We start from the raw sequence: 18,464 nt of genomic DNA on the forward strand, positions 1-18,464 counted from the left end.
GTCTGGCCCAGAATCCGATTTCAAAGCCCATATGTGTTTCTGTATGACTTCTTTCATGTTTTTTCTGCTTTGCTCCAGAGGGAAGAACTACATCCAATGATATGTGTAGGGAGAACCATTTCAGTGTAGTTGAAGGAACAGATGCACAATTGGCTCTGTGAAGTGATGAAATGACCCCTCTCAAAAGAAGCCAATGAGGTTGGTGATGGTGATGCTGCTGCTGCTGCTGATGGTGATGACCCTAGTGAACAAAGGCTGGGCGATGAATCTGGGTCAATTACTAGAATGAACACTTTCCATCCACCATCTCATTTAATCTTCACAACAACCCTCTGACATGGCCATTCTTTATCTTCACATAATCGTAAATTAAGTGAAGGTCAAAGAGTTTAAGAAATGCCTGTGGAGCCCCATGAGCTGTGTGCATCAGAGCCCAGACTTGAAGCTGGGCCTGTAGCTAGTGTTTGTGTACCAAACATAGTTGCTGTCCTGTCTCATGAGGGAAGAAGGAGGGTCCTGTTACTTTGGTCATGCAAGCAGAGGACACAGGATGCCAAGAGGGCACTGAGATTCAACCGGAATTCTTGATGGCTCAGAATTCCCTTAGCCAGAGACTCCAAGAGGTGAGGAACCCGCATCTGTGTGAGGCCTAGGTCACGTGGTATGGCCCATCTCCAGAGACTATTCCTGGTCCCTTTTGCTTCCCCATCCTCCTTTGTTACCCAAGTCACAGATGAGCTTGACATGCCCTAGCTAGGGACAGCCCCACTGCTGCAGCCGCCAATGACCAGCCCCACCGGAACGCTTCCCCGCTGCCCCAGGAATGTCTCCCCCAGCTACACCTTTGAGCACTTTCCACTGGGCCTCCGGGGCTGCCACTGCAGCGTCCTTCCCTCCCTGACAATCCCCATGAGAGAGGAATAACAGAGCATCAGGAAGGCGTTTCAAATAGCGTCACGTCACAGGAAGAGTGTTGGCCTGTGGTCAAACACACGCGGATCTGAACTTCAACTTCATTTTGTAACCTTGGTCCAATTGGCCCCTGGTCTTGGACTCATCATTTGAAAGCACAGGCAATGATGCAAACATGGAGTTTTAAGAAGTAAATGATATATTGGCTGAAAAGGACTGGTGTCTAGCAGGAGGTGCATAGATGATAGCTTTCATTTTCTATTTTTGCTCCTTTTCTCCCCAGCAGAGTTACTCTTCAAGCTGAAACTTCAGCCCAATTCAACTTTTACTCTCATAATGATGAAAAGGAAACTGGCAACTACTTGGGGCATAGCAACCAACACCTTCTGATTTGATCTTTTTCTGCATCCTCACTTCTTGACGACTCCTCCATTACTTTAGAGATTGAAGATATTTTCAAGGACGTTTTCTCTTTTGCTTTTCTTTTCCTTTTTTGTTCTTCTACCCGAGTAAGGGTAGTAACGCTACTTTGGTTGTCCTCATTTTATATGTGAGAATAATGCTGGCTGAAATGTGAGGTAGCAAAGTCCCTTGTGACACATCTGATACACAGCAGAGTCAGGACTTGCTGAGCCACAGCATTCTGGCCTGATTCCAGTATTTCTTTTTCTATTCCACCTGCTTGGGTTCAGAGCCTTCTTAAGAAGCAGCCTTGGGGTATAAGTGCCATGGCCGGGTATAAAGTAAGGAGACGTCACAGGCCAGATCCTGGGGCGGGGGTAGTGAATCCATTCAACTAGGACAAGCAAGAGGACCATGGACAAGGTCTGGCTTGAACCGGAGGCTTCGTGACCATGCCTCAAGGACCCTGACCAGTGATGCCAGTCTGGGTGCCAGCCAGTCACTTGCCTGTTGTCAAACAGTCATGGTTTTGCAGTACATTCCCAGCACTGGGAATTGGCCCCTAACTAAGATCCGCTTGGCATAGTGGAAAGATCATGATTCCAGCCTAAGCTCAGGCACAGCGTGGGCCAGCTAAGCTTGTGCAGATGCCCTCCCCTCTCTGACCCCCCATTCCCCATCTACTGACCCACAGAGGACAGAAAATTAAACAAGAGAATGTGTGAGTGCCTGGAACCTTGAAGGACCTTAGAAAACGGCACCTCTCACTACATCATGCAATTGTCGTACTTCCTGGCACTGTATTCCCATTAGTTACTGCTCTGAAAGTGGACTTGGGGACAAGGAAAATGTCAGCGCCTCCCCTGCCTCATGGGTATCATAGACCCTCATAAGCACCACTGGATGTTCGCAGGGTGGCTTCCTGTCCCAACTTTTGGAAAGCCTGCTTTGAAACATCAACTCTAGTTTTCTCCCTGTTGGACTATGAGGAAGAATGTAAAGGAACGGGTGGGCTCCTTCTTAATAGGGTTTCTGTAGTCCCAGGGTCTGAGGATATTTTCTGGGGTCTGATGAATCTCCTCTTCAACTCACGTCAATGCAATGTGAAGGTTTGTCAAGTACTTACTAGGTAGTGATATGAAAATGATGATGAGGGTAATGCCAACTAATGTGGTCAATAACAAGAGTTTCTATTTATTCAACTACAACTCATGGCCATTCTTCTTCCATTCCTTTGTTCTAACCTTGTAACATTTCCTGCAGGTAAAAACTATCATCCCCATTTTACAGATAAAAAAAAACTGAGGCTCAAATAAATTAAACGATTTGGCCAAGGCCACACTGCTAGTAAGCGGAAGATACATGATTCAAGTTCAGACATGAATGTTCTGGCCCCACCAGATTGACATGATAACTCCTCCATCACTTGGAGAACCTCTGCTCTTTCCACCCACAGCTCACTGGCTCAAGGATCTGTTGTTATGGACAAGAATACAGAGAAAGTGTTGTTTGTGGGGATTTATCGATAAGTCAACCTGCTGTGAGAGAAGGATTCCTGTCTTAAACAAGTGAGCAGTGAGGCTCACAAGGTCAAGCGGAGCTGATTGGAGAGGGCCTGGGTAGGAAAGGCTGATAGGAAGTTTTTGATTCTGACTGCTTCCTTGACGGTAATGTAAATGTGCTGAAATGGCCTAAACATCTATCAGCCAGGGAGTGGCTAAATGATGAGACAGCCATATAATGGAAGACTGTCTAAACAGCTGATTTTCTGGAAAAGCGGATCGGTATGTACTTATGTGGAACAATTTCCAAGGCACTGCACTGTGTCCTCTATTTTCCCCGACACCCAGATCAAGTCCCCTCCCCTCCCTGCTCTGCTCTGTGCCCCGGGAGCACCTCCTAGATGGCAACATGCCTTCCTGGTTCACTGGCTTTCACATGGATGTGACCAGTGTGCACCTCTGCAGCAGGCTGGAGGGTGGGAGGAGGGAGGGGCCAGGGCATTTCTTCCCTGCTCCTCCCCCATTTGGGTGCCATGGCTCTGACACAGCCCAGTCCCTCCATGCTTCTGCTGCTGCCCATCAGCCCGCAGTCCAGGGTTTCAGTTATCTTTGGGCCCTGGTCTCCAATTTCTTCCCCTTTCCCCTTTGGGCATTCAAATCTCTCCAGTTGAACTGTCTGAGTGGAGTTCTGTTGCCTGCCAGGACCCTGACCATGACACAGATATATTATGAATGTGGAAGATACCCCCAGACAAAGACAGCTCCCTACTGACCTCCCAAGAACCTTTCCAATCATCTTCACCATTAACGTCCCCACAAGTCCACCGATGGCGAATATGGATACAGTCACAGACCAGAGCAGAGTCAGAGTGTCCGGGTCTATTGGATGTTCATGCCTTCTTTGCCATGACTCATTGTAAAAGGCCTTGATGTACTGAAAATAAACAACAAACCATGTTATTTCTTTCTGTTCCATCCTGCTGCTTGAAGCAAACCAGTGTATAAAACAAAATAGCTTTTATAGAGCATTTTCATGCATGGCACTTTGCTAACTTCGGTTTGAGCTTTATCTCACTGGACTCTTCTAACAAATTGTGAGACTGGTCCCTTTTTTATCTCATTTTGCAGATAGGAAAACTGACGCTTGGGGAGACAAAGTGACTTGCTCGGTAAGTGCTTAACCTGGGAGCTGGACTCAGATCTGACCCCAAGCTTATGATGGCCTTCATAGCTGGGCTTCTCTGATTCTAGTGCACCACAGCATTGCCTTGGAGGTGTGTTAAAGGGCACATATCCGCCCGGTACAGTGGCTCACGCTTGTAATCCCAGCACTCTGGGAAGCTGAGACAAGTGGTTCACTTGAGGCCAGGAGTTCAAGACTACCCTGGCCAAGATGGTAAAACCCTGTTTCTACTAAAATTAGCCAGGTGTGGTGGCACGCGCCTGTAATCCCAGCTACTTGGGAGGCTGAGGCATGAGAATCCCTTGAACCCAGGAGGCAGAGGTTGCAGTGAGCTGAGATCCCACCATTGCACTCCAGCTTGACCCTGTCTCTCAAGAAAAAAAAAAAAAGGCACATACCTAACGAAAGAGGTACCTTAGAATAGGCAAAGATGCAAGACACACAAGAAAATGAACCATAAAAGAAAAAAAAATGTTCCTTTGAATATAATCAAGATTTACATCTTCTGCTCTTCCAAAGACACCATCAGAAATGAAAGGACAAGCCATAGACTGAGACAACATATTCCCAACACATACAACTACAAAGAAATCATATCCACAATACACAAAGAACTCTAATATGTCAATAAGGAGGCAAACAATACAATTTAAAATGATCGAAAAGTTGAACAGACTCCAAGGAAAATACAAATGACCGGTATGTTAATGACAGAATGCCTGACATCATTAGTCAACAGAGAAATGAGACCACAAGGAAATACAACTTCACGTTCACTGGGTCCCCATCACTGCCAATTCTGATTCAGTGTGTTTTGGACAGGTTTTTTTTTTTTTAACATTTTAAAAATCGCTGTATTGAAAATTAATAATAAACTTTGGGGTAAGACTTAAAACAAAAGTACATAAGCAAAAATACATAATTTACACCAACCCACGAACCTAATTTTCAGAGTAAAGCCATTTCCAATTACAACACTGTTATCCCGGGCACCAGCATGTGGTTAAACTTCGATAATTTTTTTTAACAGTTATAAAAACTGAATACTAAGCAAAATCTTTGAACAAAACCACTGGATTTAACTTCTTAATTTTAAATAACCAAATTTTATGATCTTATACATAATCCAATGTAATGCCAATATAATTAGCATTTCAGCTTGAAGGGCTGGTTTTTAACAAGGAAGGGAAACTGTAAATTATTCAAAGTCTGCAAACCAGAAGATACAAATAAAAATGGAAAAATATATAGAACAAAATCTGCAGACACTCTACTAACTGGGGAAATATCTGAAGGCTTTACATCCTTTATTATCCATAATGGCTTTTGGAATTATGATTGTGTGACATATAGACCCTTTGATATTTTAGATACAGCCTTTATTTTTTCATGGGAAGTTAAAAATCCATCATAAGACTCCCATAAGACTTTACTACTCTTGCATGTGGACTCTAAGAGTTTGTGATCTGATAAAAGAGTAACATGAAAATTTACTGTATTGCCCTAATTTCCCTGTTTCTACTCAACGTGAGCCCACAAACCTTAGCTAAGCCAGTATGTGACACTGCAGAGACCTCAGACCTGGGCTCAAATCCCAGCACAGCAACTTGGTAATGATCCAAATCAGCTGGACCTTGGTTTTCTTATCTACAAAATGGGAATGATGACATTCACCTCTCAGGGCTGTTGTGAGGGTCCAATGAGAGCCTGAAGTAGTGGCCAGTACTTGAGTGGAGCTCACACAAATCCCCATACAGGCTAAAAATTAAAAGGTCCGGTAAGACTGAGGAGTGACAAGCAGTGTGTACTCTGCTGGTGGGAGTTTAACTTGTACAGCCATCTTGGAAAACAGCTTTGGCATCTTCTAGTCAAATGGAAGATGCCCATAACCTACAACCCAGCAAATCCACTTCTGGAAATCCCCCCTGAAAAACTCTTTCCGGGGAGCCCTAGGATATATCTACTCACATGTCTATGGCAGCATTGCACATAATAGCCCCAGATGAGAAACAACCTGGATGCCCATGGTCAGTAGTAGGGATAAACAAATGGCAGAATCGTCATCATGTGAAATACTATAGCTGCAAACGTGAGTGAATATAGCTCTGTGCAAGCACATGTGGTAAAACCTCGCAAGAATAACACTGACCAAAAAAAGAAGCTAAAAACAAAAGAACATACACAGTCTGATTCCACATGTAAAACCCAGAAGTATGCCAAATTAAAAGACTTTTGGAGGATTATATATAGATGGTAAAACTACAAAGAAATAATTATTTCAAATATCAGGTCAGGGGCCATCTCAGGAGATGATAGAAGAAATAATTGGGGAGGGGCATTTGATAGGACCTTCTTTTTCTTCTTTTTTTTCAGGCTGGACTGCAATGGTGTGATCACAGCTCACTGCAGACTTGATCTCCTGGGGTCAGGAGGTCCTCGTACTTCAGTCTTCCAAGTAGCTTGGATGACTACAGGTATGTGCCACCATGCCTGGATGAATTGTTTTTTGTTTTGTTCCCTGTACAAATGAGGTCTTGCCAGGTTTCCCAAGGCTGGTCTCAAGCTCCTGGGCTCAAGCCATTCCTCCTGCTGCAGGCTCCCTGGACCTTCTATACTTAACCTGGATTGTGGTGACATGGGTGTTAGATTTATACTCAGTCTTTAACATGTGTGTGTGTGTACACACGCGCACAGACATGGTGCATAGGTGTGTATTTTGTATACTCTTTAGTATGCATAATACATGCTCCCAATTAAAACAGAAAAGAAAGATGGCAGGAAAGTGTTGCAGGTAGAGGGAGAATCATGCCAAGACAGCATGACAGAAGAGAGCTTGGGTGGCCATGGAATTGCAAGGGGGCCAACAGGTGAGAAAAAGGACCTGAAAGGGAAGGAGCGAGCTGGATGAAGTTGGAGGGCAAGAAAGGGCAGGTCATGTGGGCCTAATAGGTCGTGGAAGTGAGCCTGGTTTTTACTTGGATTCTACTCTAGATGAAGTGGGAAAGCATTGGAGGGTTTTTGGCAGGGGGAGGACGTGGCCTGGTTGGCATTTTCAGAGGATTCCTCTGGCAAGCGGGTGACAGGGGAGCTAGAGAGGAAGCCGGGCACACTGTAAGGGCACTGCAGCAGTCCAAAGATCACGGAGGCCTTCACTAAGCAGTGGAAATGGAGGGAAGCGGATGGATTTAAGGTGGATTTTGAGAGTAGAACAGGCTGGACTTCTGAGTGATGATTGGCTCAAGGTTTGAGAATAGAGGGTGTAGCAGAAAGTGAAAGAAGAACACAGAAGACTCCCAGGTTTCAGACATAAGCAAATGGTCTGATGGCAGGAAACAAGGTGAGGAGGGGAGATACCTTCTGCCTGTGAGGTATTTATCTTCTGTTTTCTCTTTCTTTCTGGCTTCACAACTATCTTACTCATGGCATGGAGTAAGAATAGAATAGATTGTCAACAGCTACAGCTATTTCTATTGATGAAGTTTCCAGATCTGGATGCACAAGGTACTGATCTACATCACCCACTGACTCATTCAACAAACATGTGCCGACTACTGGGCCCTGAACCAAACACAGAGATAAACTGAACATAACCCTGATCTCAAAGATCTTCCATCCCCTGGAACTGATAATGCATCGTCTCATTTATGGTGCTCTTGGCTACGAGTAACAGGAAACCTCAACTCAAAATAACTGAACAATGAGGACACTTACAGAAATGCAAATTTACAGGAGTGGTGAGCTTCAAGAATGGCTGATCTGGTGGTTCAGTAATGGCCAAGAATCCAGGTGCCTCCAAAATTCACTCTGCTTTCCATGGTTTTGACGTCATCCTAAGAGGGCATCCACTCACAATTGTAGGCTGACTACTGGCAGCAGTTTTGGCCACAGGATTTTCTACTCATGCACGGCTGGAGAGAATAATCTTGGCTTCTCATAGATCTCTTGGTGCTTAAAGGAACTTTCCTGGAACCTTCTAGCAAACTTCTCTTTATATCCTACTGGCTAGAGTTGGGGCACAGATCCCTTATTAAACCACTGTGGAATGGGACCCATCAGCCTGTACCTCTGCTCCTGAATTCCTTTCCTTTACTGCTCCTCCCCACCTGAGTGAATGGGACCACCATTTTCCAATTGCTCAACCAAAAACCACGAAGTCATTCTTAACTCCTGCCCTTGATACAGTCTCCTCAACTAATCCACCCTCACTTATCCCTGACTGGTAGGGATGTTAGATACTGATCTACATCCTCCACTGACTCATTCAACAAACATGTGCTGACTACTGGGCCTTGAGCTAGATACAGAGATAAACTGAACATAACACTGGATCTCACAGATCTGCCATCCCCTGGAGCTGATAATGCATCGTATCATTTAAGGATGCTCTTGGTTCAAGTAACAGGAAACGTCAACTCAAAATAACTGAACAATGAGGACACTTACAGAAATGCAGATTTACAGGAGTGGTGAGCTTTTTAGCCCATCTGGTGGCTCAGTAATGGCCAAGAATCCAGGTGCTAACCCCACACCTCCAGATGTATATATTCAAGTCCTGACTCCCCATGTCTCAGAATGGGTCCTTATTTGAAATAGGGTCATTGCAGATATAATTAATTAAGATGAGGTCATATTAGAGTAAAGCCCACCCTACTCCAATATGACTGGTGTCCTTTATAGAAAGAGGATTCAGAGAGAGAGAGAGAGAGAGACACTGGTAGAGTGAATTTTGTTCTGCCTCCAAACTTCATATGTTGAAGTCCTAACCCCTAGTACCCCAGAATGTGATGAGACAGAGTCTTTACAAAGTGAATAATACTAAAATGAGGTCATTGGAGTGGATCCTAATCCAACATGACTGGTATCCTGATAAAAAGAGGAAATATGGAGATAGACAGGCACAAGAGGAAGATGATGTAAGGAGTCATAGGGAGAAGACTGCCATCTGTAAGCCAGAGAGAGGGGTCTGAAACTGAGCCTTCCTTCAAAGCCCTCAGAAAGGACCCACTCTGTGAACACCTTGATGTTGGCCTCCAAATCTATGGAATAACACATTTCTGTTCTTTTAGTCACTCAGTCCATGGTACTTTGTTATAGCAGCTATAGAAAACTACTATTTTGCCTGGCTTCCAAAAGGCTTCTCACCACTTCCACCATTCCACCACTCAACTGGTCCAAACTGCCATCCCTTCACTGGGGCTACCAAGACACTGATTCCTAAACCCTCATCAGAGTGCTGCCAGCAGCCTTCTGAATAGGTACTGTGTTCTCTCTCAGTGGCTGGATATTTACCTGACATTGACCACTTAGTCAATGTCAAGGCTTTCTGTCCTCTATAGGACATGTATCTGCCTTTTAGGCTCCCCAGCATCAGAAGCCCTCTGCCCACTTGGGAGACTTTCCTGCCTTAGAATCTTTAATGGGAAACAGAGGACACATCACTACAGAAGCTAAACATGCCAGGCATGTGATCTCCCAGAATCCCCTGTAGCTGGAAGTGGACATATGACTAAGGCCCAGCCAATCAGACACTGGAACGTTGACCAAGGTGCTAGTGGGGCTAAGGCATGGGGCTGAGGAGGATTCTCCAGCAGCAGAGGGAGCTCTGGCAGGATTGGGTTTGGGGACAGCAGCAGGGGAACTGCAGTGTCCTGTGCCAGTGGTTCAGTCAACAGCAGTGGCGACTGCCGGGGAGCCCATAGGACCAGCTCTGCGAGTGATTTAGGGTAGGATCTCCAGCTATAGAGCTTCCAAGCCTGGCTCTCCAGCCCTCCCCCTAATGCTGTGAGCAACCCACTCTTTTATCAACAACTTTTTTAGCTTTAATCAGATAAAGTTGATTTTGTTCCTTACAACCATGGAAATATGTAAAGTATAGCAAAGCACATAAATAACCTCATCTCATCCTCATGACAACCCTAATGGTTAAAGCCCTCCTTTACAAACAAGGGGCCTGAGAGTTATATAACCTGTTCACAGTCACTTGGCTTATATGTGCCCGAAGGGCTTTTGTCCTCGAGCTGCGTAACTTCAGGGCACAAATGCAACTGCTCCACAAACTGAAACCTTGAACTCATGATTAAGATGTGAAAGTTAGCCGGGCGCGGTGGCTCAAGCCTGTAATCCCAGCACTTTGGGAGGCCGAGGCAGGTGGATCACGAGGTCGAGCGATCGAGACCATCTTGGTCAACACGGTGAAACCCCGTCTCTACTAAAAATACAAAAAATTAGCTGGGCATGGTGGTGTGCCTGTAATCCCCGCTACTCAGGAGGCTGAGGCAGGAGAATTGCCTGAACCCAGGAGGCGGAGGTTGTGGTGAGCCGAGATCGCGCCATTGCACTCCAGCCTGGGTAACAAGAGCGAAACTCCGTCTCCAAAAAAAAAAAAAAAAAAAAAAAAAAAAAGATGTGAAAGTTAAGCAGATAAATCTAGTGATGCATTTATTGAATCTAATAATGCATCTAATGATGTATTATTATTGATTTAAGAGTAAATACTGGCTGGGTGGAGTGGTTCATGCCTATAATTCCAACACTTTGGGAGGCCAAGGCAGGCAGATCACCTAAGGTTCAGGAGTTGGAGACCAGCCTGGCCAACATGGTGAAACCCCACCTCTATTAAAAATACAAAAATTAGCCAGGCATGGTGGCACACGCCTGTAGTCCCAGCTGCTCAGGAGGCTGAGGCTGGAGAATGGCTTGAACTCTGGAGGAAGAGGTTGCAGTGAGCTGAGATCACACCACTGCACCCCAGCCTGGGTGACTGAGCAAGACTCTATCTCAAAAAAGAAAAAAGAGAGACAGTAAATATCAACTATATCAACTAAACCCTTGCCATGGGCTGGATACTCTGTCAGACCCTGGTGAATACAGCAGCAACTACTATCAAGGAGCACAGAGTCTAGTGGGAGAAATAGTGATAATTGCTAAGGCCAAGGATTAGAAGGGCCATAGGAAGACAGGTGGTAGAGGACGCCCCAAGGGCTACTGTAAGTACATACAAAGACCCTTCAGAGAAGCTGGCATAAGTAATGAGTAGCCAGGACTTCACAGACACCCCTCCTGCCACTTGATAAATAGGAGACCTCCACATGTGCAAGGCCATTCTTGCACATGAATGTGCTCCCTATGACACTCTTACACTAATTCAAGCAATTGCAGCTTTCTTGCAAGGAGTCTGGCTAATACCCACTCTGGAAGGCCTCTGCTGACCAATCTTGCAGTAATGACTGGTTTCCTGGAATGTAAGGGAACGAGAAGGATGCTGTTCAGGAGGAAATTTTCTCTTTTCCTTTGTGTTGTTCTGCTCTCAGGAGCCTGGTGGGAAAAGAGGGATTTCAGCTCACCTACTGCCAAGCGTTGCTTTAGGAGTCTGCAGGAGTTTCTTACTGTGACTTTGAGAAATGGCCGCCAGAAGCCTCTATAGAATTTGGAGGGGCCCGGAAGACTTGCTGCTTGGCCTGGGTCCCCTGCAGGAACACAATTCTCTAAAGTTCCCCGAAAGCTGTTTGTTAAGCAATGCTTTCGGCAACTGAATGTTTGTCTTCCAGTTGAATTCAGCAATGGCTCAGGCGAAAGGCCTTGTTACCACAAGGCTGAAGCCGGTAATGAAGTTTGCTCAGAGAACCCACTGCACAAACATTCCCCAAGCTTGAGATTTGTGAACCTTACCTATGTGAACACGTGACTTGCCATGCATGATACAGAGTGAGTGCTTAAATAAGAATTTGTGGGCTGGGCACGGTGGCTCATGCCTGTAATCCCAGCACTTTGGGAGGCCGAGGCAGGTGGATCATTTGGAGTCAGGAGTTTGTAACTAGCCTAGCCAACATGGTGAAACCCGTCTCTACTAAAAACATAAGAATTAGCTGGGCATGGTGGCAAGTGCCTATAATCCCAGCTTCTCAGGAGGCTGAGGCAGGAAAATTGCTTGAACCCGGGAGGCAGATGTTATAGTGAGCCGAGATCATGCCACTGCACTCCAGCCTGGGCAACAGAGTGAGATTCTGTCTCAAAAAAAAAAAAAAAGAATTTGAATTTTGAGTTTCTGCTGTGTGGCAGTAACCACATAATAATAGCAGGTAACTCACACATCATAGTTACAATATGCCGGGTACTATTCTAAGAACTGGAGGCATACTGACTCACTTCCTGCCCTCTACAAGGGTACCGTTCATTACCGCTGTTTTGGGCAGATGAGGTATCTGAGCCACAGAGCCACAAAGGACCCTCCCAACCTCACACCACTGGCATGCAAGGTCACCAGGAGTCAGACCCAGGGAGCCGGGATCCAGAGTCCATCTCTTAACCATTAATTTATTTCAACTCTAAGTACAGAAAATACAAAGATGATGGTATCAATACCCTCTGTTTTAGGGGAGAACAGGAGAGATGGAATGAAGATTGGTTGACTGCTAAGCATGTATCAGACATCCGTATATCTCATCTCACTTAATCCTTGTAGCCATCCTGAGAAGTTTCATTCACAACAGAGAACTCTGGGGTGGAGGAACACATCCCATAGCCATGCCAATGATGGTGGAACTGCAGAGCCTGCTAGACCTCACAGTGCTCTCCTCTTCCTGGACACACTGCCAGGCCACCTTACCCAGTCCCTTGCATCTAGGTGGGGCCATATGACTACGTCTCAAGTAAGGAGTGTGAGTATAAGGGACATGTGTCACCTCTTCACCAAGGCATTGAGGGTCTATTTGCCTGCTCTGCTCCACACTTGCTCCGGTCAGCTGGCCAGCCACAGAGGAACCAGCAGAGGACTCCAAAGTCCTAGAGAATGGTGGAGCCACTTCACTGAAGGAGCCTGGGTCCCTGAATGGCTTCATGGAGCAGTGTTCCTGTTCACCTGCTTCAAATGAGGTGATAAGAGTGGGAACTTTCTGAGATACAGGGTTTGTTTATTATAGCAGCACGTTTACCCTGCTGATACAATCAACCCGACCACAGAGTCCATGCCATCACAATTGCACTGTGACCTGAAGCTTCAAGAAGGAGGAGAGATTTAGGCCAAGTCATGAAGGCATGGAGATATAAACCTTTACCCAGAGAATTTGATTCTGTTTGAGGGAAACGTTCTGCAATAAAAATTTGCTTTAAGATCACTGTGGTAGGGTAACCTCTAAGGCTTCTTTGGGATGTCTCACTCATTCCTGTCTCATTCGGGATTCCTTGTTTTACTTTTTCATTCAGCCAACAACCACGAGGCCCAGTAGGAGGATGACAGACAGAGTGAACAGAATTCTTGAAGGTGCAGAAACTGGAGGCCACAGGTTGCCACAGAAGAGCTGTAAAAGACTCAGTGGGTTGAAAGGTAGCCTAGCAGAAGGTTGGAGGCTGCAGGAGCTTTGCCTGCCAGTCTCAGGAGTCTACACAAAATTCTGTGGGCACTGGGGAGCCGTTGGAGGGTTTTAGCATGGAATTGACAGCTCTAATTTGTGGTTAAGAATGTTCTTTATAGGTGCAGTGTGACGGCCATTTCAGAGATTAGACTAGGGGCTGCTAGGCCCGTTAGGAAGCTCCTGCAATTGATATGAGATGATGAGTCTGACCAAAATTTGCCTGAGTTTATCCAGAAGTATTGCTATTACGGCTAGTACTAACTAGACCCTAAACCATAAACAACTGAGTAAGAGGCGACATGGTTAAAGCAAAGGAGGCTTAACAAAGAGGCAGGAGTGCTGGGTTTAACAGTCGCCTGCTCCACTGAGTCTTTCTGTGGCCTTGGGTGATCTTCAGCACACCGTGTCCCTCTCTGTCAGTGTTGTCAATGTTAAGGGATTTGGGAATTGGCTTTATTCCACTCTCAACTCTGCTACTTCTTTGCTGGGTGATCTTGAGTGCGTTACTTAACCTCTCTGTGCCTCGCATTCCTCATCTGTTAAATCATTGCCCTCCTTAAAGAATTACTGTGAGGATTTAATGAAAAAACAAAGATACAGCACAGTGCTGGGTTGATATAAAGTACATAACAAAAACCGGAAGTTAGAGTGGTTGATAGGTTGGTGGGCAGGTTGTTGATATTATTTCTGCATTTGTAAAATAAGGGACCTAGAACTCATTTGTCAGATTTAAGAATCCATGAATCACTTACCATTATCTCCCAGGCCAAGAACTTGGGGGGCAAGCTTCTGGATATAAAATTGAACTCTGCAATTCCCAGCCAAGAAGACGGGCTTACAGCATCTCCAAATAATAAAAGAAATTGCCAGACAATGGGAAGCAAATTATCTCGCAGCCTGTTTAACAACGTTAATGCGCCTTACTGATTCACAAAGAGCCTATCATGAACTCACTTGGAATTATTCTCAGGAGTGCTATAAAAATACACAGAAGGAGAACACTTGGTGGCTGGGCCAGAGTACACACACCATTGCATAAGAGAGCAAGTCATGCCCACAGTGCCTTCGGGCTTTATAAAGACAGTCTGCACCACTGAACACACTGGCACGGGGAAGAATGCAGTCCAGACGTCCTTAAAATAGTGCCCATTGCTGACCCAGGCCCTCTGAAGTTAGGGCTATACAAGAACAAAATTCCACAAGCCCAGCAGTGCTACCTAAAGTTGACTGGCTCCCCAAGGTAAGGCCTCCTGTGTAGAAAAGAGCTTGCACAGTAGGCCTGAGTCGGCTCTTCCTAGAAAGACCTGCTGCCAGGTAAGCCCTGGGCTTGTACCCAGGAACTTGGGTGTTGGAAGGGTTGCCACACTTCCCAGATCTCATAAGTGTGACTCACTGCACCTAAACTGTGCAATAGTGTGGTTTATGCTGTCTCAGTGTGGTTTATATCTGCTTTCCTTTTGGGAATCTGGAATTGCCTGCATGCCAAGCAGAGAGTGCCCATGTGACCACCTCCCAGTAAAAACCCTGGACTCAGTCTCTAATGAGTTTCCTTGTTAGACAGATTTCACAGGAGCTGTTGCAGCTTGTTGCTGTGGGGATGACGCACGTCCTGTGGGGCTCTGCTGGAAGAGTTCTTTGGAGCTTGCCCCTGGTTTCCTCTGGACTTCACCCCTGCACCTTTTTCCTTTGCTGACTTGGCGCTGGGTTCCACCACTGTGATCAGCCACAGCTGTGAGTACTACTACATTCCTGTGCTAGTGCCTGACTCACGCCAGTGAATCATGCTACCTGGGGATGGTGTTGGGAGACCCAGTACATCTTCCTTGTCCTGAGGAAAACAGCTCCCATTGTGACTTGACTGGATCATTAGTCTGCGGGTTTGTGGTGTTTGCTTCCTCCTCCCCGTGTGATTTTCCCGGGAGAGGCTGGCTGATTGACTGACTGACTGGGAAAAAGGCTCCTGTGCCTCTAGATACCTGAGACTAGTTTGTTCCCATAGCTGACTTTCAGCATGAAATGAAACATGATGAAAGAGGAGACATCAATTATAAGCAACAGCCAGGCAAGTAAGGCTTTCAGAGCCCCCTGGGTTTCCCCTCAAACCACTTCGTAGTGAGGGGCAGCCAAACGCTTGGGTTTAATTAGAGAAAACATAAAGAAGGTAGGTTTCATTGTCTATGTGGCCCCAGCAGAAGCACCCCCAATATCATTCTTATTCAGTCACAATCCTGAGCCTTCCTCCAGCTGAATGAACGTTCTTCTGAGAGGTCCTATCGCTGTGTTTACAGGCGACAGTGCATTTACGCAGACCGGAGATGAGATTTTGCTCTCCTTCCTGCACATCCTCCAGTTGGCCAGAACGAAAAGGGCAATTGTCTTCATTACCCGTCACATCACCTCTGGCTGTTTAAGTAGCAGGGGCCCTGTCTGCAACATCCATTCTAGAATAACTCACTTATAGAACAGGAATAAAAACCCCTAGCTTGTAGATGAGGCTGCCACAAGGATGAAAGAAGGCGTGTGAAGACCTGAGCATGATGTCAGCGTACAGCAGGTGCTCAATAAATTTCAGGGTCTTCCCCTGTGGGTTAGAAATAGGGTGCTTCTAGTTTCACTGGTCTGGCTTGTTCACATCTGCAGCTGTGCCACTCCAGTGATGCCCCCTCCAAGTTTCCCCACCTCCCATCTTGCTGGATCAGCTATCCCCAGCTCTGTGGCTGCAGCAACCACTCCCCGTACCACACTAAGCTGAGCTTCCTTGAGATTTGATGGGACCGAGGTCCTTCACCCATTTGGCTCAACAAAGGCATTTTTCTCGGAGAAACTTTGTGAAATGAGAAAATTCTATATCAAAGGGGCAAGTCATCCAGCTCGAATACCTAGGACCTCCAGGGCATGGTGCAGGGAGGGTTGGTACCCACAGCCAGGGACACCTGGACAGCAATGCCCCAGGCTGGAAAAGGTCCCTGGGTGCCCATCGGTCAGCAGCTGTGCTGGCTCTGATCAAACCAAACCAAACAATGACTCACAGCTCCCTATTTAAACAATGAAGCTGTGTCTCATATTAGAGAAAAATTGGAAACAAGCTCAGAGCCCCACAGTAGGAAGATGGGGCATCAAGAGGGGCAGCTCCACATGGCTGTGAAACATCCTGGTGATGGAGAACTTTCACTGGCACTTACACTATAAATAGCAAGCCAGAAAAGAGGGTATTAAACAGCATATATGGATGATCTTTGGAAAAAAGAGTGGATTTAGATGTAACATTAAAAGCAGCCTCTGGATGGAGTCTGGGTTTTGACTGTGTTCAGACCCAGGGGTACCGCCTATTAGCTAGGTAGCCTTGGGCCAGACACTCCATCTCTCCCTTATTTGTAAAACGGGGTTATCAGCATAATATCTGCCATGCGGTGCTGGTATACAAATGAGAGACTTCGTCTCTCACTCACAGAACGTCGTCTGTATACGCAGCTTCATTATCAAATTTCTGAGCTGTGGTTTTTTTTTTCTAATGGAAGTCTTTTGCTTTTATAGTTACTGAGATAAAGTAAGACGAAAGTAAGGGGAAAAAAATGGAAAGAGCAGGGGATGAGGGGATGAGACTCTGGAATTCAGAGCTACCCATTTCATAGACACTACAGCCGCTGTTTCTGCAGTGAAAAACGCACAGGGCCCTCCTACAATCTCAGCCCTCTTCCACCAAAGCGTTGAGCCCTGCTACGCCTCCCCCTCACCCAAAGCAGAACTTATTTATGTGATTTGAAACAATCTATGCTCATCATTCCCTCCTGGTTTCCTTGAGAATGGGCCTCAGGCCATACCAGAGGCACCTGCCATGGGTTATGCTTCTTTCTTTAAGAGTGCTGGGTCTCTTGACCTCGTGATCCACCTGCCTCGGCCTCCCAAAGTGGTGGGATTACAGGCATGAGCCACCACGCCTGGCCCGAGTAATTTCTTATAAAAGCCATTCAGTATCATTTGTGTGACTGCCAGTGTTGCATCAAGTAAGTCCTAATTTATATTGGTTGGTGTAGAGCCAATGAGTTAGAGTCCTAAATTTAAATTCTCATTCAGTCTTTCTCACTCCTTCCTTCCCTCATTCAATAATTCATTCAACAAACATTTTTTGAGCATGTTATGTTTATAACATGCACTCGTGTAACGAACGTCTTATACATAGAGTAGACAATTGTATCCTAAAGTTTGGCTGCCCTTTGTCCCTGGATCTTGGGATGTAGCCTGTGAATTCTTGGGATTCCTGAGTTATTCATGGTGGATCTCTTAGAACCGCCTTGATAGTGTATGTTAACAAGATAACTCAGGATGGGGGTTGGCCATGCCAGAAAGACCAGCCATGGGATAGAGGGTTGGAGCTTTGAGCTGAGTGACATCAACCCTACCTCCAGGGAGAAGAGGGGGACCAAAGACTGAGTTCGATCTTATGGCCAATGACCTGATCAATCACACCTACATGATGAAATCTCAATAAAAACTCAGAATGAAGCTCGGGTGAGCTTCCCTGATAAACAGCACTCTGTGGGTAGAGAGAACACTAGAGCTGGAATCCTTACAGACCTTGCCCTGTGATCTCTTCTTGTGGCTTATTCTGATTTGTATACTTTTGGCTATAATAAAGCTGTAATTCTAAACATAACACTTCCTGAGTTCTGTGAGTCATTTGAGCAAATTATCAAATCAGAAGTGGTAGTGAGAACCCCAAAATGTGTTACCATATTTTCAGAAGTTTGGTAACCCTGGGAACACCTGAGCCTGTGGCTCGTGTCTGAAGTGAGGGCAGTCTTGTGTAAGACTGTGCTTTTGTGAAGTCTGGCCTAACTAGCTAGTTAGCACAGGGAGTCATGGTAAAGCTTTGTGCGAGGTACTTTGATAGAGTCCAGGGAAACAAAATGAAGCATTGTTTGGGAAGACACTTTGATCTGTACAAGCCTCATTGCTATACTTTTGCTAAGTCTCCAAGCACTTCCCCTAAGCCACAGGCCAGGAGCTGTACAAACAGGCACCAAGGTCCCTCTCTGTCCTTGTGATTAGCCCTGAACTGTCCCTCCCACCTCCCCTTCTGTTCCCCCAACCACTGCATTCCCTGTTTGCCGTCTC

General features: G+C 45.9%; 1 protein-coding gene and 2 long non-coding RNA genes across 4 annotated transcripts in view; 2 read left to right on the forward strand and 1 right to left on the reverse strand.

Annotated features, from left to right (window-relative positions):
* Positions 1–18,464, reverse strand: part of SLC2A9 (solute carrier family 2 member 9) — a 238,334-nt gene that overhangs the window by 204,791 nt on the left and 15,079 nt on the right. For both annotated transcript variants that reach the window (XM_074395890.1, XM_003934679.4), the window contains exon 3: positions 3,590–3,750. In XM_074395890.1, the coding sequence (XP_074251991.1) occupies positions 3,590–3,750 (161 nt within the window). The remainder of the gene's footprint in view (positions 1–3,589; positions 3,751–18,464) is intronic.
* On the forward strand, positions 76–13,112 carry LOC141583974 (uncharacterized). Its single transcript, XR_012516807.1, has 3 exons — positions 76–198; positions 6,373–6,473; positions 12,373–13,112. It is a non-coding gene; the product is annotated as an uncharacterized LOC141583974 (long non-coding RNA).
* On the forward strand, positions 14,443–17,993 carry LOC141583973 (uncharacterized). The gene is made up of 3 exons (XR_012516806.1): positions 14,443–14,663; positions 14,911–15,080; positions 15,638–17,993. It is a non-coding gene; the product is annotated as an uncharacterized LOC141583973 (long non-coding RNA).

Source organism: Saimiri boliviensis, chromosome 3, assembly GCF_048565385.1.
Source record: "Saimiri boliviensis isolate mSaiBol1 chromosome 3, mSaiBol1.pri, whole genome shotgun sequence".
Classification (NCBI taxonomy): domain Eukaryota; kingdom Metazoa; phylum Chordata; class Mammalia; order Primates; family Cebidae; genus Saimiri; species Saimiri boliviensis.